The 23,302-nt window shown below is 40.2% G+C and overlaps 1 protein-coding gene and 1 long non-coding RNA gene across 4 annotated transcripts in view; one reads left to right on the top strand and one right to left on the bottom strand.

Annotated features, from left to right (window-relative positions):
- The window catches only part of LOC137442264 (uncharacterized), a 10,219-nt gene extending 5,280 nt beyond the window's left edge, over window positions 1–4,939 (bottom strand). Inside the window, exons 1-2 of one of the 2 annotated variants that reach the window (XR_010987618.1) lie at window positions 4,179–4,939; window positions 335–484 (exon numbers count right to left, since the gene is read on the bottom strand). This is a non-coding gene — a long non-coding RNA (uncharacterized lncRNA). The remainder of the gene's footprint in view (window positions 1–334; window positions 485–4,178) is intronic. The other variant, XR_010987617.1, reaches the window with a different exon arrangement.
- Window positions 4,925–23,302, top strand: OMA1 (OMA1 zinc metallopeptidase). Of its 2 annotated transcripts, none has more exons than XM_068140702.1 (9): window positions 4,925–5,139; window positions 6,054–6,582; window positions 6,970–7,198; window positions 8,257–8,430; window positions 8,524–8,631; window positions 10,868–10,996; window positions 13,746–13,820; window positions 16,007–16,156; window positions 22,994–23,302. In XM_068140702.1, the coding sequence occupies exons 2-9, from the start codon at window positions 6,074–6,076 to the stop codon at window positions 23,204–23,206; spliced, it is 1,587 nt and encodes a 528-aa protein (XP_067996803.1). In that variant the 5' UTR covers window positions 4,925–5,139; window positions 6,054–6,073; the 3' UTR covers window positions 23,207–23,302. The 2 variants fall into 2 exon arrangements, with proteins under 2 accessions (XP_067996803.1, XP_067996804.1); XM_068140703.1 differs by lacking the exon at window positions 4,925–5,139 and adding an exon at window positions 5,180–5,353.

Below are 23,302 nucleotides of genomic sequence, written 5' to 3'. Positions count from 1 at the left end.
CTGCTTTTCTTTTTCAAAGCTGAGATTGAGAAGAGAAGCTGTCGTGGTGCCATTCATGTTTTTATTAATCATTAAAGGACTGGCCCATGAAAATCACGTGTTTTGGTCAGTTATTTCCTTGCTAGTCATCAAGCACCAGTAGACTGCATGCTGCTAGGGGACTGGAAACGCATTGGGGTCATTTAATAAGGTGCATGTCTGCAATTAATCAAAAGAACAGGAAGATTAATTGCAGCACAGAGCTTTGAGAATCTCTCTTTGGACTAGATCTTTCTGCTTGAATAAAGCTATGTAAAGCTACTGTGGGATCTGAACTTTAATGAACCAAACATACCCATTGCTCCTGCTAAATACTCATTTCTCTCCTGCTGCTCCAGTCATACCACCTGCCAGGCTAAGGCTAGATATTGATATCTTTTTTGCTTGTAGTAGATCAAGTAGCAGTCCATGATGTTCAGCTTATTTGTGTCCACTGATGTCCTTACTGAAAAGAGGAAAATTAATCAGCTTTAAATTTTGCAAAATCAAAATGTTTTTTATTACTCTATTTAGAACTTTCTCTCCCTGAAGTGTCCAGTTACCCTTCTCCTGCTTACATCATCCTGTTTACAAAAGCTTGTAGTGATAGGACAAGGGGCAATGGCTTCTAACTAGAGAAGAGTAGATTTAGATTGGATGTTAGGAACAAGTTCTGCACCATGAGGGTAGAGGAACACTGGAACAGGTTGCCCAGGGAGGTGGTTGGGTCCCCATCCCTGGAGACATTCAAAGTGAGGCTCAACAGGGCTCTGGACAACCTGATCTAGTTGAGGATGCCCCTGCTGACTGCAGAGGAGGTTAGACTAAATGACCCCTGGAGGTCCCTTCCAACCCAGACCCTTCCATGATTCTATGATCCTGTTTTACTGTGCATTGTATGTAAGCAGTTAGGCTCTGTGCAGTGGCTTCTGTGGGTAGCAGCATGGTGAAAGCCACAGTGGATTTACATTCCAGTTGGTGCTGGGTGACAGCTCTCAAGCAGTGCCCTGAACAAGGTGATTAATATCAATCATGTATCATTTTTGGGGGTGGGGTGGGGTGGGGTGTCTGGTCAGGCATAAATGTATTCAGGGGATTGGTTTGTTTTGGAAAGCTGTTCTTATACTTTAATACATATTTATGCATCTACTTGTTGGTAGGTATTGAAATAAATCCACAGCTGATATGAAGGAAGTGCTTTGCTGCTGTTACTTAACTGGATTATGTAATTGAGAGTATGCTTGCTTTAAGAAAGGTAGAGCTGTCTGCTGCCCAAGTTCTATTCTGCAGTTCCAACTGATGGAGAGCTGCCTTCGAAAGTCAAAAGGACCACTGGCAGAGAAAACAATCCTGTTGCTCTGTTACAGCTCTGAAGAGGATAACGCTACCTTTTTCCATACAGTGCTACTGCCTTTGTGTGACTGTACCAACCAAGTTTTGGCCTTTGCTTTTCACTTCGAGTTAAAACATTTTCTTTAACCACTCAAGATCTGAGGACAATGACAGAAGCAAAGACAGCACTAGAGCAAGGAAATGAAAGATAAGGATTCACAAAAGGATTAAGTCCCTCTTAAACTCTGTTCCTTCTATCCCCCTGGTAAAATCCATGCCTGTTTATATGTGCAAGTATGTGTTCTCAAACTCATTGACCCAGAATCCCTGCAATAGTTATAAATGACTGGGGTGTGTGCACACATCCATTCCCCCACCCACACTTAAAGACACATCACCATTCAGATGTTAGAACAGGCAAGCCCTAGGGAAATCTTTGTGGCAACAGATCATACACTGTATTCAACCAGCCTGCAGCCGCTCTTATCAGTGGCAAAATAGCCCAAACCTGCTGCTATTTCAGAACAACAAAGAATCTTCTTGTCCTATCTTCCCTCATTGAAGAATAATATCTTTACAGCTGTTTAGACTAGGATTAGGGCCAGATTAGGTTAAGGATGTGTGTCTATGCACACCCTCTTCCTGTTTAGCCGATAAAACACCAGCATCTCTGTGACGTTAAGCACTTAATGACAACCAGACAAGTCCCCTCCCAGCAGTCCTTAAAGTGTTTAAACCTTGGGGAATCACCTTAGAAAAATCAAATCACTTTCTATTGCTTGCAAATCAAACTCACTTTTTCAGAGAATAGTTACAGAAGTAACAAATTGGCCCTTCTTCCTCTTCTCCTTAATTGGACCAGTTAATGCTATTAAACAGACAGTCATGCAGGTGTAATTATCCTTTCCAATGCATTTCAGCTGATTTGCCTCAGGGTTTTAAGTACTGCAATTACTTTTTTTTTTTTTTTTTAAAGCTAAAATTAATCTCAACTCATTACAATTACTCTCAGAGCAAGAAAAATCAACTTCCAGAACTTTTGCAATTATTCTTATTGCAGTTCTAACAAAATTCCTCGCACCAGGATTTATCTAGTTAAAATTTCATGCACACCAGGCAGCCTGACAAGATTCACATCTCATTTTCATGAGGCTCCCTATTCCCTGAGGGATGACACTCTCACAGTACTACTCCAGCACAAATCAAGCGCCACGGAAACAATTAGGGAGACTTTGTATTATCCAAATGAAAGATGGAATGAGAATGCAATTTGAATTTTCCACTGAGACTTTAACGTGTGGGCCCCACAGTCCTGCTGGCAGATGTACCCAAATCTTTTTCAGCTTTTGATTTTATTTTTAAACAAACACCTGCTCTTGGAAGGCTTGAAAGGAGACATCTCAGCGCTTCTGCTAGTCTGGTTGCACCCAGAAAAGCTAAGTGGAGGTAGAAAGTAACTGGATGCGGCTATGCCCTGGCCACTACACTGCACCACAAACATGCTCAATTTTTAGCCCAGGCCTGTTGAGTTCTCCTTTTTTTCCTTTTTCTCTATTTTTACATGCTCTTCTCTCTTGTTGGAAAGAAGATAGCTTTATAATTGTCTCAATTCTGCTGAAGGACTTAAGCAAAATCTCCTGAGTATAAGAAGTTAATGAATGTTCCCTTTTTTCAATCACTCCAAATAATTTCTGTGTTCTAGAGAGCAAGCAGAAGAACTCTGTGATATTATTTTCACTGATACTTTAATGCAGGTCGCCTGCTCTAAGAGCAGTTTACAAATATGTGCAAGAATTAGAAGCCAGGAGAATACAGATAATTAAGTGGTAGATTCTCAGAATTTCTGCTGGTTTTGCAACTACTAAGCATCCAAGAGGTTGTGAGTTCTGGCAAGCTAAAAGCAGTATGTAATGCTGGAGTTCATTTTGATTATTAAGGCCTTCAATATCAGAAGTTCCTGAAATGCATTTAATCTGAAAATTTGGTTCCTTTAATCTCTGTATCTTGTAAACATTTATCTAACCCCAGAGAAGAATAGCTAAGTCACTTAAACCTGGGTTGCTAGCACCCTGTGCCAGCACGCTGCTCTACGCTGGTGGCAAGTCAATGTTAAGACTGGCAGCACTAAGTGATTCCTAGAAATGGCCATGCTGAATAAATGGCACTAACAAATGGGTCACCTGAGATATCCAAATCAGTTCCTTAATAGAAGATCCAACAGTCTTTTCAGAGTCTTTCATTAAAATACTGTAAAACAGCAAAGAAAGAAAAGAACACTCCTTCCCTACAACCTCCTCAGACATGTTTTGGCAAGAAATGTTCCTTTACAGCAAGAGTTTTGCAGTAAACTTTTGTTTGGTTGAGTAACTTCATCTTTGGGACATTTAATCTACTTTTTGTTTTGTTTTTACATTAATAACAGATAATAAGCAGGAATAATTATTAACTATTAATTTCTTAAATACTATCTACTAACTGGTATGTCAGTGGGGCAAAGGACAAGTTGGCACACAATACACTCAGAGGATCAAGACTGGGTGTTGTAGTGAAGAAGATTCAGAAAAATCTTGGTATTTATGAAAGGTACTGCCTAGTCCTTTAACTCCTGAGATTTCATCTGGCCAAAGAGGCTAAGTGGCTTTAAATCCAATTTCTGACTTGCAAAAGGCTAATTCTTTGCCAAGATTTTAGCCCAACACTAGAGCTGAAGGGAACTGCACTGAAACTTCCACAAACCCATCAATTTTACTTAGATTTACATAAAAGCCCAACATTTCGCTATTTTGCAGCAAGCTTTTTCATTTGAAGCTGAAGACTGTACATTTTACCTGTCAACTTTTTAATTGCGATGATCAAAATTGGTAGCAGAGAGACTTTCAAACCAAAGTGTTTCAACCTGAATGTACAGAAAAGTCTTTTTTGTATTTACAGTTAAAACATTTTTCTGCACTTTGACATTTGGTTGTGTGAATCACACATGGGGTTGGAAGAGACCTTGAAAGATCATCCAGTTCAGCCCCCCTGCCAGAGCAGGATCATCTGGGGCAGGTCACACAGCAGAGACTCCACAACCTCTGCGGGCAGCCGGTTCCAGTGCCCTGGCACCCTCACAGTTAAAGCTTTCCCTTAAGTTTAGATCGAACTTCCCGTGTTCCAGTCTGAGCCCATTGCCCCTTGTCCTATCCCTGGGCACCACTGCGAAGAGACTGATCCCATGCTTTTGGCGCCTGCCCTTTAGAGACTGATCAGCATGAATTCCCCTCTCAGTCTTCTCTTCTGCAGGCTAAAGAGCCCCAGGTCTCTCAGCCTCTCCTTGTCAGAGATGCTCCGGTCCCCTCAGCACCTTTGTAGCCTCTGCTGGAGTCTCTCCAGTAGGTCCCTGTCTCTTTAAACTGGGGAGCAGAACTGGGCACAATACTCCAGATGCGGCCTCACCGGGGCAGAATAAAGGGGAAGAACCTTCATCAATCTGCTTGTCAATCTCTTCTTAATGCACCACAAGACAGCACTGGCTGCCCCGGCTGCTGCCCACGCAGTAACAAAATGGCGGCACAGGGACCGCAGCCGCCCCTCACGGCACACGCGGGGCTTGAAGCGTGGGGCGGAGCCTGCGCGAGGGCCGCGGCGGTGGCGGGAGGGGCAGCCGCCGCCGCCGCCTGAGGAAAAGGGCACAGAGCCGGGGCGCCCGCTGGGGCCGTGTTGGACTCTTCCCGCTGTCCGCCGTGGACCGGTGTCACGGCGTCTCCGCGTCGGCTTACTCTGACCCCTCCGCCGCCGCCTCTCGAGGTGGTGAGTAGGGGTGCCTGGTGGAGGAGATCTTTTCCGGAGCAGATCACAAGGCGGCCACAGTTGCCTCCTCCAGCCTTAGTGACTCGTCTCTCTCCTTCCTCCTTTCCCCGCCTCCTCACGTCAGCCCCTCTCACGATAGTCGTGCCAGCACTGAGGTCGCGAGGGGGTTGCTCGCAGGAGGGATGCCAGACTCGTATGAGGGCCGGCTGCAGAGGTCAGCAAGGGCTCCTCGGGGCGTCAGGCTGCTGCCCGAAAGGGGCCACAAAGAAAAGGCGAACGCGGCTCTTCTCAGAGGGCAGCAATGCCTGCCGTGGAGGGGGAGAGGTGGAGTCCGCTGGTAGGGCCAGCGCTTGAAGACGACCGCCGCGGGGCCCTCGAGCGGGGGAGCCGAGAGCCGGGCCGGACCCGGCGGGAAGGGGTTTGCGTGCCCCCGGAGCCAGGATAGCGACAGGGGGCACAGCGCTTTGCTGGAGAGTTTTGTTTCTAGGCCTGGTGCAGCAGTTATGTACCCTGCGTTCAGCAGCGAACTATTAGCAAAACGCTCAACAGATCCTGGTTTTCCTCAGTGTGTAGGAATGACACTGATAGCCAGGAGCCTATCACCCAAGGGTGATGATAGACACATGCCTTCAATAAGGGACACTTGCACTCGGTCTGATTTGGTGGTAATAAAAGTGAAAAAGAAAAAATCATGCTTTTTTTTTTGGTGGTTGTTCTCAGTGATAAAGTACAGTGGCTTTTTCACATTTGAAAGCACTTTAGTGCCTTAAGACTGCAACAGAATGCAGTGCAGTTGTCGACAAGCAAACACCTGACACCTCTTTAGATCAAACAATGTTTCAAAGCTTTGCACTCGGTCGAGGTGGTTTTCTTAATGCTTCTATGCTATTTCCCCCCCTTCCCCTTTGTTTCAGGGTGACCAACCAAAGAAGTTATGAATATCATCTGGGGTTTAAAGTTGCCATGCAGGAACTGTTTTTTCTTTCATCTGGCTTCTTTGACCAAGCAGGGGAAGTGCAGTAATCTCTACCGATCTCATGCAGGATATAGCCGAACTCAGCCCCCTTTTACACAAGATACATGTCAAAAGCTGCATTTGAGTGGAAGTGCTAGATACTGTGCTTTTACTGAAAGCCCTAACTACTGTAAGAACTTCATCTGTAAAGGACAGAGATGTCTTTTGAATGCCTCAAATACAGAAGTATACAAGAATGCATACCACAGTTGGGGAAGATTTTGCTTTCAGACTTCTTGGACACAGCAGGAGAAGGCCCCATCCTTCCACATCAGTTCTGCAGGGCAACGCCCACATCCTTTTTCTGCTTGGAACATTCAGATCATCAGGTGTCTTCACACATCACCATCATTTCAGGCTGCACCAGTTCCTCTTTTCTGGATTATTATTAAGCCAGCGCAAAAATTGCTTGCAATCATTCTTGGCAGGTAAAATACTGTATTGCCTCTTCTCTGAGTGTAAGCCTTCGTTATGCAAAGATGTATGTGTGAGTTTGTGGAGAGCAGTAGTGTATTTGTAGTAGTGGTGTCGTTTCGATATCTGCAAAATTCTGAAGGGCTGGGGCCTGCCTAGATGGATAATTTGCTCAACAAGAAGTTGTTTCCATTTTCAGATGTGTTAAATGTATCTTCTGCTCTTCTTGTTCTCATTTACATGTGCTAGAGACATGAACAAAGATATTAAGGGGGCATTCCTTATTCTCTTGTGGGAGGGGAAAAATGGAGTAGAAGCCAATTGCACTGTAACCTTCACTAAGGTCTTACATGAGGAGAGACTAAATGATGTCCTAAGTTAACACTGTTTGTATCTTACAGGAGCATAAGAAATTGGTGGAAGGCACTTCCTCCTAATAAACGGGAACTTTTAAAAGAAAGTGCAAGAAAAAATAAGTGGAAGATACTCCTGGGTGTCAGTAGCTTAGGAGTTTTATTTGTCATATTTTATTTTACTCACTTAGAGGAGACACCCATGACTGGGCGTCCTCGACTGTTGGTGTTCGGAAAAGAGCATTTTAGGCAACTGTCACAGATGGAGTATGATATGGTAAGAGTTTCAAAACAAATGCAAAATACTCTACAACTGTTAATGTGTTGGGTTTGCAGGTTTTTTTCAGTCCAGTTAATGAGATGGGCAAACAAACCTTGTGGTACTTTTGCTAAGTTTTGAACTTCATGCACAGAACCCTGCAGAGCAACTCCATCAGTTACCTTCTCTTCTCATCTTCACCCTTTTCAAGAGTTCCTATTCCATCAGCAAACTGCTCAGGGTAGCTAAAGGGCATATGCCATGTGTGTAGCAAGGTTTCTAACTGTGTTACTGTAATAAGATATATAGAAACCTGGCAGAGGCAATAAAAGCACAGCTAATAGGTATATGCTGAAATCTGTCTCATTTTCTGTGTTGATTTGAGCATTCTTTGGAACTTGTTCAAGGTTCTTGCTCTTAAACTGTCACTTTTTAAGGTAATACTTCCTCTTGCATTCAATTCTATTTTTTCTTTTTAAAATCATTGGATTAGCTCATTTTTCTTTAATTGCTTTCTTTTAAACTGTCCAGTGAGCTAATTTCTTTAACTTTGGGTTCTAAAGCTGGTGAAACTTGGTAATTATATCCAAATGTCCCTGTATTCCTGTCTGACAGAGAATGGGGAATAAGATCAGAAGCAGTACAAGGATCTATTCAAATTAAATCTTTTGTATGAATTTGTCCACTTTACAAATTACAACAGAACTCTGCAGAAAAGCAATAAATTCAGATGGGAATCCAGGAAGGTAAAGAAAGATTTGTCAACTGGTGATGCCAGGCTCAACTGTATATAAAGAAAATGCCAGATACAGGGGACTGTATGACCAATTTTATGCTACCTTAGTTTTGATGTGTTGTTACTTTACTACTTTTTCAGTTTGTTAATTGTTGTGGGTCTGAAAACCTGAATTGCAATATATATTAGCTCAGATTATATGAAAGAAAGATGTATTAAAAGCTAGATTCAACTAAGTTGTGTGTAGCCACTAAATTAGTTTAGCAAATAATAATTTACTGTGTTTGTGCTTCATGGCAATCAATAATTTATTTATTTGGTTATTATGATTTTTTTTTAGTGGATGGAAGAATTCCAAAGTAAAATGTTACCTGAGACAGATGCACGCTATCGGGTGGTGGAGACAGTTTTGGGGCACTTATCTGAAAGCAATAAGGACATCCCACGGATCTCAGCCCTCCAGTGGGTTATCCATGTGGTAGATGAACCAGACATAAATGCTTTTGTCCTTCCAGTAAGTTGAACCCAGTACAGAAATCATTAGTAATGTTGAAACAGCATTTTATTTGTGTCATATACTTAATTTTTACTCTCTCTTTGTTCCTAGAATGGTCAGGTGTTTGTTTTCACGGGATTGCTTGATGCAGTTTCTGATGTTCACCAGCTGTCTTTCATTCTGGGACATGAAATAGCTCACGCTGTGCTGGAGCATGCAGTAAGCATTTGAAAAAAGCTGTCTACAATTCGTTAATTAAGATTTTTCCTGTTGCTACCAACCAAAGTTTGAGTGTAATCGTTAAGAACTGACTTTGAAATGGGAGTGTTCTGCTACAGTATCACTTGTGTTCTCAGTAACTGTTGGAAGTCCTGTAATAATCAGTGTTAGTTAAATCTGCCAGGGCTTTTTTCATAGCTGTACAGATGGATTATGACTCGCTATTAGCAGTCATTTGGAATGTGGTCTGCAGGTGTCTCTCCTCCTGGAGTGCACACAGAAAGAGCTAGAGACACTCAGCAACTCAGTTTGCTACTACTACACTTGTTAGTATCTACAGAAGTGGATATACTTTAATAAATTACTCTCAAATAGATCATGTTTTTATTATAGTAGCACACCAGCAGTGGAATGCCAAATTCAGGAATGCCTGGAACTTGGATTTTTGTTTACAAAGGATTGCTTTCACAGACTTTGGCCTGCATTAGGAATAGTGTGGCTAGCAGGAGCAGGGAGGTCATTGTGCCCCTGTACTCTGCTTTGGTTAGGCCGCACCTTGAGTACTGTGTCCGGTTCTGGGCCCCTCAGTTTAAGAAGGACATTGAGACACGTGAACGTGTCCAGAGAAGGGCAACGAGGCTGGTGAGAGGCCTTGAGCACAAGCCCTATGAGGAGAGGCTGAGGGAGCTGGGATTGTTTAGCCTGGAGAAGAGGAGACTCAGGGGTGACCTTATTGTCCTCTACAACTACCTGAAAGGTGGTTGTAGCTGGGAAGGGGTTGGTCTCTTCTCCCAGGCAACCAGCACCAGAACAAGAGGACACAGTCTCAAGCTGTGCTAGGGGAGGTTTAGACTCGAGGTGAGGAGGAAGTTCTTCACCAAGCGAGTCATTCATCATTGGAACAGGCTGCCCAGGGAGGTGGTTGAGTCACTGTCCCTGGAGGCGTTCAAGAGGGGATTGGACATGGCACTTGGTGCCATGGTCTAGTCATGGGGTCTGTGTTGTTAGGTTGGACTTGATGATCCTCGAGGTCCTTTCAAACCTTATTTATACTGTGATACTGTGACTTGATTTTTTTTTATATCTTTACGTGGATGTGTTGAAATTGGTAGTTTGTCAGCATATTAACAGAATGGATGTATTAGTTTTGTTGCACTTTGTAGTTGCAACTATGAAAACAAAGAGGATGGTGTAGAAATACAGCTTATAATGATCTGGATTGAGATGATTAACTAGCAAGTGCTTCTTTGCCTCTAAATTGATTTCTTTCTGGGCAAGTCATTTAAATGAATTGTATTTATTACCTATCCGTCAGCTTGAGTAGCTTGTAAACACAAAGATCCTGCTGAAATTGTGAACCCCATCTGGGAATGGGAAATACATTGTAAAGGCAGTGGAAATACAGGAGAGCTGTTTTACTGCATGTTGCATGAGTTTGGAGAGGCAACAGTTCATATCATGGTTTCTTGGGCTCTGTTGAGCCAACTAATCTGTTAAATTTCTAAACAAAAATAAAAAGCACCTCTAATAGTATAAAAGAATTTATCTTGTGTTGAACCTGTCACCCAACAGACATAGGGAAACATTGTATGATCTGGCTTCAAAGTGCTCAGGTGAATTGGTTTCATGTCAGACAGAGCTCTGAAAAACGAAAGCATGTCAGTTTGTTTCTCCAAGATCTCTCTGTTTCTGAAATTAAATGGGTGCAACAGAAACTAAAAATAAATATATTATGCCTAGAGTCCCCTCACCCCATTAACGATCCTGTCTAAATAATATCTATCTTTTCTCAGAATAGAATAGAATTAACCAGGTTGGAAAAGACCTTTGAGATCAAGTCCAACCTATCATCCAACACTATCTAATCAACTAAACCGTAGGTCTTTCTATAGTATTTTTTTCATCCCAACTGAGATGTTTCATGGCCTTTTTACTGAAGAACTCTGCATTCTGCACTCGTCTTAGCTCAAGCTTCGGATCTCTCAATAGCCAAAACGTGCTTGTTCCAGCTGTATTTATGCAGTTGGTGTGGATGCTAGACTGAAAGTACATTGGATCCAACCAGACTTTTTTTGTGCCAGCAGAGGACCTTGTGCTTGCCCTCTTCCTGTGGCTGCATAGGAAACGAAACAAAGAAAAAAATCCAAGTGATTTTTTAAAGTCTTTCTAAATTCTATTACTTGGTAAAGAAATGTCCAGCAGAAGGAAATGAAAAATGGGCAATTTCTGTTTGCAGGCAGAGAAAGCCAGCCTGGTTCACTTCTTGGATTTTCTGTCGCTCATCTTCCTCACTCTGATTTGGGCCATCTGTCCTCGTGATAGTCTGGCGGTTGTTGGCCAGTGGATTCAGAGCAAGCTGAAGGAGGTGAGAGTCATGTTTTGTGTTATCCTTCTTGAGTTCCATGGGAAAACATGGGTTGTCTTTGGGAGATAATGCCATTAAATAGTATGTTTGGGGGGAAAAGGCAAGAGAAGTACTATAAGCAAAAATCAGTGTTTAAGTTTTTGAATGAATTACGGTTTTGTTACTCTGCATCTGCTTTCTTTGATCTGGATTTTTATTTGTTATCTTGAAGAACTTTAGATCTCCTTAAATGTCTGGATTTAGCTGGCCATGCTCTGATAATCTGCCTGTCAATTAAGCTAGATAATTGTTTGCTGGAATTATATCCCACCTTTTAAAGTTGTGTATGTTGAAATGCCTTGTTTTTATTTTGAGTAGGTCTTACATAATTTCTAAACCAAATGAAGTATATGGACGACTTCTTTAAATACATTGTTAGTAGTAGGAATGGTCTCCAAGATCAGAAAATTGAGAATCTAACTACTTCTAAAGTATAAATGGTGCTATAATAAAACTTACTGAGATAATTCTTTCAGACAGCATGTATTCTAGTAAAGTAAAATTCAGAGGCTTTGTTGTGCCAGTTTTCTAAAGCAGTCTAATTCACTGTCTCCTGACAGTTAAGAATCCTTTTTTTTAAAGTGGGTTTTTTAAGGAAGAAATTTGCTTACATCATAAAACTTGAATCTGAATTTAAGCAAAAGAACTCTTTGCTTTCTTTGACTTCTCTTGATGCTTTTCCTGAGATTTCCCCTGGTTCCTCCAAACCATAAAATTAAACATAAGCAATCTGTTTTGGTAGTTCTTATGCTAATGTGTGGATTCTGAACATAAATTATCCCTAAAGAGCTTGGATATTTGTACAAGTAGCTAAGAAACCAATACATTGATGAATGCTAGCCAGCATTTTGAAGAGCTGAATTTGGAAAAAACAAAGTGTGAATCAATCCTGAGACTGCTCATAATTTAGACAGCAAGATTTAACTCCCTGTCAGCATCTTTTCTCCTCTTCTAGGCTTACTGCAACTGGTATTTTGGCATCATGGATTGGAGTTGTGCTGTAGAGTGAAAATGCAGTCCTGTGTCCTGTAGAAAAGATCTATCATAGGGTTAGCATACAGTAATGTCCTGGTTTGAAACTCTGATCAAACTCTTCAGTAACATTAGGCATATGCACATGCTGTGCAGAATAAAGAAGTGATTAATACTGGCAAAGCTTTCATCCCATGTACAAAAGGCACTGAGACAAATTTTTGTTTCTGTTAGTCCCCCAGTGTTGCTTTCCTCCATTCAGTGCTTGCCTATTGTGCTTACATGAAAATGAATCTTTCTGCACATTTCTCATTTCAGGATGTTTCTTTTCCTCTTGTTCCCTAACTATATGTGTATACATATAATTTTTTAATTTTTTTTTTTTGTTTTAGCATTGCACTATTTGAAAGGGTTATATAAACCATATTGCAGTACTTGCTCCTGTTTCAGTTTTCTTTTGTGTCCTTAGAGGCTTAACTTTTTAATCTGCTCACCATTGTTTATTTTTTATTATTGGTTATAAGCAGTTTCCAGTGACCCTCTGTAGGCCTTCTAGCATGTTAGTGCCAGTTCTGCCTTCTTTTCTGCAAAGCTAGGAGTTCTGCTTGCCTTAAGAAGTTAAGTTCTCTTCTGGAATTCATTTGTGGTTGTTCTTTGGCTGTGTGTTTCTGAACTGAAACATGTTGTCTTTGCCTTTTATAAGGGAACGAGAACTTTATTCTCGGAATAGCACAAAGCGTGCCTCATGAGTTTCCTGTCCTGCACACTAGTATGTACCTCCTTACAGTGCTAGATCACTACACACTAGATACACTTCTTAATATTCCCTTTCATGTCCACCTCACACCATGAACTTTTAGTGTCATGTGGAAACTGATGATTTTGGATAGTCAGCTTTTCTGGAACTTCATTTTCTTCAACATAACACTAGCAGCTGTGAGAACTGATTTGAAAAATCAAATCTGTCTTATGTCCAATTTGTGACAAGGATTTTAGATCAGAGTTTAAAAAAAAAAATTCTTAAATTTTTCATTCCAGCACCTTCACAAAAGATTCTTTTAAATAATTCATTTTCAGTAGCAGAAAAGTAGTGTTGTATGTTAGATGCCTCAAGACTCTGTGTCCACTTCTGAGGCATTGTTGGCTAGAAGCACACTGAAGGAGAGCTCAAGTTTTCTTAAGAGATTCAGACTATCTTATGGTTTTAATTTTAGATCCAGTGACAAAATACATAGAATTCTTAAACATGTCAGGGGGATGCTCTAAGTCTCTTGTATGTTAATTAAATATTGATAACAATCAGAACATAGCAATCTGAAACCCTGCTTGGTTATAAGCATTATCTGACATAAGAATTGCTATGTTGAATGACATCAGAGTCATCTTAGGCTTATGTCTGTTGCTGTTGCTACACCAGAAATCTTTGTGAATAAAAGTGAAGTAAACAAATTCTAGTTTAAAGTTGGCAGTGACACTTTAGTTGATACAAAATGCTGTGGGAATGGCTGCTGAGAGGGACCATGGAAATATGTATAAGTTGAATTAATTTCCACCAAATACAGGGTCAAAGAATTATATATAATGGAATTAAAGGTTACACTAAGAAAACTTGGTACTGATCCCATGCAATGTGAACATGAATAAACGTAATTTATTATGAGATTAGAAAAGTAGCTGCAGTGTTGTAGTTTTGTATCCATTGAAACTCAAGAAATAGTTTTGATGTGCTTCCTTGCAGTTTGTGTTTGCCAGACCATACAGCAGAATATTGGAAGTTGAAGCTGATAAAGTGGGACTTGAGCTTGCAGCAAAGGTGACTACAACTCATTTGTTTTATTAGAAATTTACCAGTTTTCTATTTTCTATTTATATCAAGGAGTTTCGTAGTGTGTGTGTGTGGGTTCCAAAATTGTTTAAGATCAAGTAGTGGGCAATGAAACACTTTGTAGGGAATTGCAACGTCATCCTGTCTGAATTAGTAAAATAGAAGTTTGTGAAGTTGTGCATCATTAACTGCACAGTCTTTCTATGTAGTTTACTACTATTAGAAGAAGAAAAAGCTATATGTTTATAAAGAAAATGCCCATTAGTGAGCATCCATAAGCAGAGTATATTGAATTGTATGTAAAGATAGAAATTACCCTTGAGGTTTTTGTTTCACTGTAAGAAGTTCTGAGGAATCCTCTTACTATATTGTAGTGTACCTAGAATATTCTGATCTATATCATCCTCAATAACTCAGAAAAACTGAAGGGTTTGTTGATGTTGTGGTTAAGTTTTCAGTTCTCTTTGCTGATAATTGCAATGTATGTCAATATTCTTTTAGTATTTAAAGATTTTATCTAATTGCAGCAATAAAAGTAAAGCAGCTTTGCTAAAGTCAGACAAGAATTTGGTCAGAAACTACATACCTTTTTTCTTTCATAATTTAAGTCCCTGTGGATTTTAAATCTAAATTAGAAAAACTAAAACATTTTAATTGCTGGCTATGTGTAATAGAGCGGGAGTGTTAGATAAAAATGAGAGCAGCACCATCTAGTGTTAATATTTCATAAGGAAAATGTCTTTCTCTTAATAGTTATTAATATTTCTTCAAGGGAGAGTTTTTAAAAGTAACTGATTGTGGAGCTGAAACTGAATTTGTAGTTTGAAGTCATTTAAGGGAATAATGCAATCCCTGGTGGAAAAAATAATCATTGTGTGGGTGCTCGCTGCTTTGTAATCCTCAAACATAGGACCATATCAGGGAGGAACAAGCAAAGTGACATCTCAACGTTTCCTAGCTTCTGCATATAATCTTTCTATTAAGATAATTGTAACAAATAAATTCAAAGGTTAGGCCATCGTTTCTGTGTTCCTAGGGGAGAAAAAATTAAGTGATTTTCTTACCTTCTGATCACTCATCTCTTTCTCTGAAACAAATGGAAATTACTGTAGGAAATCTTGTTCTGATTTTTTCCTCTCCAGTTAAATGCAAGTAAAGGAGTCTGTTGGTGATATACAAATGCCATTTTTGAATGGCATTTTTATATGACTTTCTATGGTTAAATATATACTTGGGTCGAGAGAGGTACAGGCGTCCTATGGTTACATATATACTTGGATGGAGAGAGATGAGAGTCCTAGTTCTGCGGATTTACTGTTTTAACCCATTATGGATTACACATCAGCCTTGAAAAAGGCAGAGTAATCACTTACAGAAAAGCCTTTGCAGTTCATTTTTAGAGATATCTGGGTATGAATTATCATCACTTTATATTTCTGACTCTGAATTTCTTCCTGTAAATTTGCTTAAATCTGTGGAGACAATTAATCTGTTCTGCTTCTGCACTGTTTAGCAAATAGAACTTAGAATAAGCAGCTGAGCCTTTAAAGAAATGCCAGAAATTGTGGATCTGGTGTTCTTCTGAATTGCTTAATTCAAGTGTAAACTTTTTAAGATAAGTGGAATTACAGAGATATTAAAGGACTAAATCTAGTATTTATCTGGATTAGTTTTTTACTGTGTTTACACAGAATCACAGAACGTTAGGGGTTGGAAGGGATCTCATAAGATCAGCCAGTCCAACCTTCCTGCCAGACCAGGTCACACAGGAATGCATCCAGGTGGGTTTTGAATGCCTTCAGAAAAGGAGACTCCACAACCTCTCTGGGCAGCCTGTTCAGGGCTCTGGCATCGTCAAAGTGAAAAAGTTTTTCCTTCTGTTCTTGTGGAACCTACTCTGCTCCAGCTTGCACCCGCTGCCCCTCGTACTATCATTGGATATCCCTGAGGAAAGCCTGGCTCTGTCCTCCCAACACTGCCCTTCACATTTTGATAAAAATGAATGAGGGCATGCCTCAGGCTCCTCTTAAAGCAGCCTTTTCCAGTCAGATGTGCCATCTAAACATGCTTTGGAAGGTGCGAATTGAAGATGTCTTTTGTAACTCAGTATCTGTTGGAATGTGTGTTATTGCTTCAAAAATACAGTGGTGTCTGCATTTCCTTTTTGCCTGCAGGCCTGTGTGGATGTACGAGCAAGCAGCGTGTTTTGGCAACAGATGGAGTTAGCCAGAAGCATGCAAGGGGAGCCCAAGTTACCAGAGTGGCTTTCCACACACCCCTCTCATGAAAACAGAGCTGAGCACTTAGACCGGCTTATCCCAGAGGTGAGCAGTGTTGGAGAAAGTGTGCCTTAAGATTTGTGTCTGTTAGGAAGGCTGCCTAGTTTGGTATTGATTCACCAGCTACTTTGGTATTGATTCACACCCAGTCTTTTAGCATCGTGCTTATCTTTCTCTTTAGCCTTACAGGAATTTCCTGTTACAAAGCCCTCCACCTTAAAGGTTTTAGTAAATGAGGAAAAGTTAAGAACCCACAGGTAAAATGTAATTATAGTCTAGAGATGTTTCCTGATTTCTGATTGAAGTGCAGTACTCTTGGTTTTGCATGGCCTTCCTGGTATAGATGTGACAGTGTCACAGATCCCATCCTTTTGGGGTTTTTTTACCATTTTGGAAGCCAGTTCTTTTAAGCTGGATCTCTGAACTGTCTTGACTTTTCTTGCTTTGGTAGCCAGCCCTAGGCTGTCAAAAATGGTCTGTCATACCCTGTTTCTTACTGATGTGGGATGGAGTACACCTCACATAATCCTGCCTCAGATGAATGTCAGATCTCCAGTAAAAGATTCCTTAATAGCCCTGGTTATGATAGGTCTCTGTAGGGTTTGTATTGTGTTTTTTTTCATCACATTAGAGAGCAAATTTTACCCCATTCCAAGGAACCTGAGCTAATCCACACAATTACCCATCAATCTGCAATCTTTGTTCTTTCAGATGTCTTCTCAGAGGAGTGCCAAGTGGATGATAGCTGCTTGGGGATTTTGCTGTAGCTTAAGGACAGAGAACTGTCCCAACTTTAGTTATCTTTGTTTGTTTGCTGTGTCTTTAAATATAGAGGTTTTGAGCACAGAACAATAGTGTCGATTGTTCCTTGCCTAGTTTTTTCTTTTCAAAATCTAGTGTTAAAGCACTTCACAATGCCACTTTTTCAGCAAGCTAGACTGTGTTTGGAATTTCCCTTTCTTATAACCAACTGGCAATTTCTCTTTTTTTTTAAACTCTCAGTCACTTGAAGTCTTTCTCAATTCCAAATTGTACAGACAGCTGAAGACTTATTGGCAGAGGGAGTACTAAATGTTGAGGTGTTTGCATGAATCCTTTGATGAGAATGACTGCAGTAAGTATTCTAGATGATAGCATAAATCAGAGTCAGTGTTGGGGATAGGAGGTTGGAGCCTGGCTAGACTGAACATTTTAAATGGATGCACACAAATCCTGTACTTTGTGCAAACAGGTTGTGAGTCTATTTTGATGGATTCTTCTAATGCGTTAGAGCACCTGAACGGAAAATAATACTTGTTGTGGAGCCTTAGTTTTCAGTTAGATTGAACATAAACGACTCAGGATTTTCATACAGTTATTGACTGGCTTATGAGGAGGTAATAAAGTAATTTTTTTTTTTCTACCCCATGACTGAGCAACTGTGTAGAACTGGCAGTCAAGTTATTTCTGTCTTAGCACTTGTAATTTAGCAGGTGGAGTAATCTCCATCTTTTTTACAGCCACTCTCATTTCCAAGAGCAGTGGAGGCTAGATTCTTCCAAATTGATAATTGAGGAGGAGATACTTTCATTTGCCTTTTACTTTAAACATTCTTTGGATGAGAAAGAGCAGCTGAAGGCTTCCTGCCCTGAACAGAAGTTCACTACATAAGTGAGGTTAATTCTATACAAGTGGAGTCAAAATGAAAGAAGAGAGGCAAAGGTTGTTGGAGGCTTTTCTGAAGCATTTACTCCTTCACCTGAGCTGCCTTCCTGAAGGTGGATCTCTGGCATTTAAAGGGAGTCCCAGGGCTTTGTTGTTCAATATCAGCACCTTTTCATTCCATTGTTCAGATACTTAAAGCCTTTTAGAACAGGATGTTTACCATAGATTAATCGCCATTAGATACTTAGAGCCCAGGGGGCAAACCAGATTTGGAGAAAGGCCTTTTTATCTCTGTGTGAAGAAATTCTGTTTCTTAAGACTTGGTGTCAGATCCATTGTGAGCATTGTGGTGTGCCATATGCTGATGGCTTTGAAGCTGAAATGACTGAGGACAATACAACTTCTATTATTAGGCCAGCTCCGTGGCTGGGCAAAGTAGAGAAGTTTTTGGACTGCTCAGGCTATACAGATATTTCTTTATAGACTTCTGAGCAATAAGATGTGATCACAAAGGGAGAAGTTTGTCTTCAGGTAATGAAATTACATGTCTCAATGAGATGGCGTAACAGTCTCAGGAAATGTGAATTAAAGCAGGAATATCACAGGGATTCTCTTTTCACATAATTAAAAGCCAGGGAGCAAGTCAAGTGTGTTTTAAAGACCTTGCATCTGGTTTACGGAACAAGTTGGAAATTCCAGCCAAGCTGAGGAATTAGTAAACAAAAGGGCTATGAGTGATGATGCTCTGGAAAGGAAATAAAGAAAATTAAAAAGATTTACCATGTTTTTAAAGGGTTTCCCCTTCAGATTGGGATAGATTTGGATTGTAAACTAGGAAAACAGAATATGCTGCTGAATATGAAATGGAAATCGGCTAGAACTCCTATGTGGAGGGTGGTGAGATGCTCAGTGAAAGCCTGTGCATTTTTTCTCAGGAAAAACAAATCTTAAAAGAGTTTTGTAGTAGTAGCAGGAAGGATGCTTCCCACTGTGCTGGAGAGAAAAAGTGTGGAAGTGTAGTGCTAGAGAGAAGCTATAGGACCTTCTAGTTCCTCTCTGAGCCTTTCATTTCTGATGGGCTGGCTACAGTCTGACTTCCTGTTTCCTAGTGTGCTGTTTGACTACAGCACTATAGCAGCTGAAGCCTCAGCTCTACTGAATAAAGCAGAAGGTTATCTACTGAGCTTTCCTTGTGACACAAAAATTCATCTTGATGTGACGCATGCTTTTTTGGTCATGGTGTTGGCTCAGATCCTGTTTCTGATTCAGTGTAACTCCTGCTTCCCATTCCTTTTGGAAGTGCCTTGTTGAGATCCTTTGATTCAAGAGTAACAGGAAGCTGGGATATCTCACTTGTACAGCTTCTCTTTTGTTTGCCAGGTCAATTAATTTGTGCAAAAAAAGGTTAATTCATTTACTTTGGCAGGACTTGTTCTTGTAAAATCCACATTGAGTTTTTATTGTTTTTATAGTAGTTCTTACTTATTCCTCAGTCTGCTGCCTTTGGGGTATTTAATATACATTTATTACTTCCTTTTCAAAACCAGGTTTGGATATTTGCTCTTTGCTTATGGTCTGAAGATTACTTCAGAGATTTCTAGGAGTAAAATATATTAATTAAGGCCTATCAGCATGAAAATTTCAAGAAAAATAAGAATAAAAATGACTGACCTATCCTTCCCATAAAGTTTTTCAATATTTTTTTACCATTTTTCTTTTCTATTGCAGTTATATTGAAGTTGTTTTAATTCTCCATCAAATAACAAAATCTCTCCAATCTTTCAATCATCTTTTTGAGCTGTACTTCATTTGTAGTACCTGCTGGTGTCCCTGTGCCTGCTCTTTGTAATTTATTTTGGAAATCAGTGCTTATTTTTGTAATTATTTAAACATTTGGGTTTTTTTTCCCTCCCTCCCTCCATGCTTGTGCTGTTTCTTAAGTTTTCATCAGAATTGAGAGGTCAGAGCATAAGTCAGGCCTGCTGAGGTAAATCACAGTTAATACACAAGAGACTACAACCCTTGGCCTGGTTTGAGGACCAGTGTATGATGTGGCTTTTATACTGAGAGATCTGACAGCCAAGAGGTAGAGTGCACTTCAAAGGGGGACTGTAAGGGGTGGAGATGCAGCAGCTAGCCTGGTTCTTGTGACAGTGGTGAAGGATTAATACTGAGAGCTGCAAATTGCTTCTTACCATATTTGTCTCTGCTGGTAGGCTTCATATGAAAACAAGAGGATGAGGCAGATGTCCCAATTCTTACACATTCCCCTTGTCCCAGCATGTTGGAGAAGGTGACTGCAGGTGTACTGATAAGAAAACCAGCTTCATTTACAAACAGTAGTTCTGATAGTGTTTGAGATCCTCTGAAGCAGTAAGCATGCAGATGATTGTTTCTGAGCCACAGTATTTTCTCTCTGAAGGTTAGCTTGAAAAGAACAGCATTTATGTACTCTCACTTCCCAGGTGAATCTAGGTGCTCCCTCTAGTTTAGTTAATCTTGTCTGAGATCTGTCAATCTTCTTTATTGAGAATGCTCTTCAGTAAAAACAACCAATGAACCGTTCTTTATCATAATGTCAATAGGCATGTGCTTCATTAATGCATTTACTTGTCTTCTTACCCAAATTCTCAAAAAAGAATGAGTGGATTTCAAGCTGCTGGTGATTTTGGAGGCACAGTCTGACCACATTGGGCTGTACTTTCAGGAAAAACAAAATTGTATGCTCCTCAGCCTGTCCCTGGCATCTTAATGATGTTACAAAGCTACTGACACAGAACAAAATGGCAGCAGTCAAGTGAGCCAGAGGAAAAACCACTTTCTGACTAGGGCTGCCTCTTGCATGGCAGTCACAAACGTATATACAAAAGCTCCTTTCGCCAGAGTGTGTAGACATAGCTGTCTTGCACAGTGAGATGAGATGTCAGGATAGCTTTCCATTCTCGTAACTGTAGCCTTCTCAACTGCCGGTGAGTTGATGGTGCTGAATAGATGCCTTCTACCCCCTTGGACAGCTTTACAGCTAGCGAGAACTCAGCAACATCAACAAGGTAAAAATGTTAACTCTGAAGTATTGTGTTTTACCTTTGCTGTTGTCACTTCAGTATTTTAGACAAGTGAAACTGTGGAAATAGGCCAGGCACCACATAGCCAGAAAAAACAGAGATATAAACCTGCTAAATTAGTTTAAAAGAGGATTACATTGCCCTTTCCAGAATACAGCCTAAATCTTTATATTTTCATTTGCCTTGAATAATGCTGCTTGACATGAATGCAGTCTTGCAGCAGCTTATGTTCTGGAAAGGAACAAGAGAAACTCTTGGTTGTCATAAACGTCAGTTTAGAAATTAATTGGTCACTGAAGCAGAAGAATGTTCAGCAGTACAGTTACATTTGGTGACTACATGGACAATCACAGAGTAGAAAAACAAATACTGAAAGCTTTATTCATGTTTTTTTTCAAGTTAGACAAGAGGAATATTTGCATGCCTAATCCAGACTTGTGTATCCAGTAATTGGAATGTTACATTTCATCAAGAAACAGCTGGGTAAACTCATGCTGTGTTACTGGAATGTGTCTTCTTCCAAAACCAGTTGTTAAATTTAAATTCTGTTTGTTTCTAGTCATTTACAGCAAACTCTTCATCAGTTCACTGGAGTAAAGTTAGGGACAAAATGTGTTTTGCTGCCTCTTTTTACAAAGGAATGAATTAAGAAGCTCTGCTCTTCCATGTTAAAAAGTGCTGTAGTAAGATGTTTCTAGTGTTTCCTGTGGAAGATAACCAAAGCATTTGAAAGTGATGGGCAAATACTTATGCATAGGTGTACTAGAATATTGAATTTGATATTTCAGTCGAGGTTAGTGTATATAAAACAGGTTAAAAATTCCTGCTCTGTTTTTTAATTGCAGTGCTAGCACAGCTGCGGAAAGGGTGTTACTTTTTTCCTCTTCTATCCATCTGGAAGAAATGTATCACCCAAGGCTTTCAGCCAAGAGTTCCTAATACTGATCAGAGGGCACCTGGCTGCAGTTTAGGACAGGTCTGATGTGAAGTATCAGGCTGGTTTTTGACTTGGTGCTTTCTCGGTGTTTCATTTGGCAAATCTTTAAAAGAGAAATTAAATATATAAATACTTCTCAGCAGAGATGTAGAACTCTCTGCATTTCTGAATCTATTTTGCTATATGATACATGGGATCTTACTTGTGAGGAGAGTCCTTGGGTACTAGCAAGTGTGTACAACCACCGGCAAAATACTGCATCAGGCTTAGTTGTATGGTATGCATTGTGAGCTCTGAAATGAGCCGCCTCTTTGTGTGGACTAGTTAAGGTAGTTCAGTTTTGTTCACCTGAACTCCAACTTCTCATCCATTCTAACACCTGACTTCATGCAGTTTCATATCAATTTCTCTGCAGTGCCTTTGAGATGTGAGATTAATCCATCGTCATGTGTTTCTCAGATTGCCCATAGGACAGGATGATCTAGGGCAAGAGTGCCTCTGCTAATGGGTTTTGATTCTCTGGGAAATTCTTTGGTTCCTCCATGCCTCTACTTTGTAATCTGCAGAATGGAAACAATAGCACTCAGTGAGCAGGAGTAACTGAAAGTTTGGTCTCAGTGTTAATCTCTATCTAGATAAACATTTATATTCTAGAGACATTATTTTCTCAGAATGCTTGAAAGTTGTATATTCCAGTCCTTCATTATTGGAGACAAGGTCATTTGTGTAACTGGACCTTAACTATACTGATCACCCTTCTGAATCTCTGTTCCAAACAATAAATGTCTGTTATGTTACTTGAGATTTTTCCCCCCTTTCAAACCAGGCTTCTTCATATAGTTACTTTACCAGAACATATCTGATCAGGTAAATTATTCACAGCCCTTTTTTTCTTACATATGAACATAAATTAAAAGGCAGAAGGTACTGATATGGACAACTATCACTTGATTGTGTTACTTTTAAAGTATCCATTCTTTGAAAGACTGAGATTTTAGGGTTTTTGGTTTGTTTGTTTGGGTTTTTTTTCCTCCCCCTTTTCTTAGCTATACTGCCACATTTCTGCTCAGGAATTCTTGGTTTCCATTGGAAAGTTGTTCAGTAACAACTCAGTTTTGTACCCACTAAGCTTTGTGTGCAGATGCAGACCTTGCAGGGAAGCCACATCACTGACTGAAACCTTTTTCTGCTTTTCTTGTTTAAATGAGCTTGATTTGTTTTCCTATGTATTCACAGGCTCTTAAACTAAGAGAGAGCTGCAACTGCCCATCTCTTTCTGGACCAGATCCGCGCCTCGTTTTCAAACGTAACATACAATATCTTCTGGAATTGTCCAAAGACCAAGAAACCTCAAATTCTACAAAGCAAGAGCTCTCAAAACCAAAACCGGATTTTCCTCAAAAAATGGAAAATATGCCAGTAACTTTTGCAGTTAAACCTACAAACTAGTGGTAACAGTTTTCACTTTTTATCAAACTGGTGGGTCTTGAAAGTCTGTCTTATGCAGATTTGCCTTTGAACCATAAAGAAGATGTAAGCCACTCA

The sequence above is a fragment of the Melanerpes formicivorus genome, unplaced genomic scaffold (genome assembly GCF_026170545.1).
Source record: "Melanerpes formicivorus ecotype bairdi unplaced genomic scaffold, bMelFor1.0.p_v2 SCAF_7, whole genome shotgun sequence".
Classification (NCBI taxonomy): Eukaryota; Metazoa; Chordata; class Aves; order Piciformes; family Picidae; genus Melanerpes; species Melanerpes formicivorus.
Note: the sequence above shows the minus strand (reverse complement) of the source record. Positions and strands in the feature narration are given on the sequence as shown.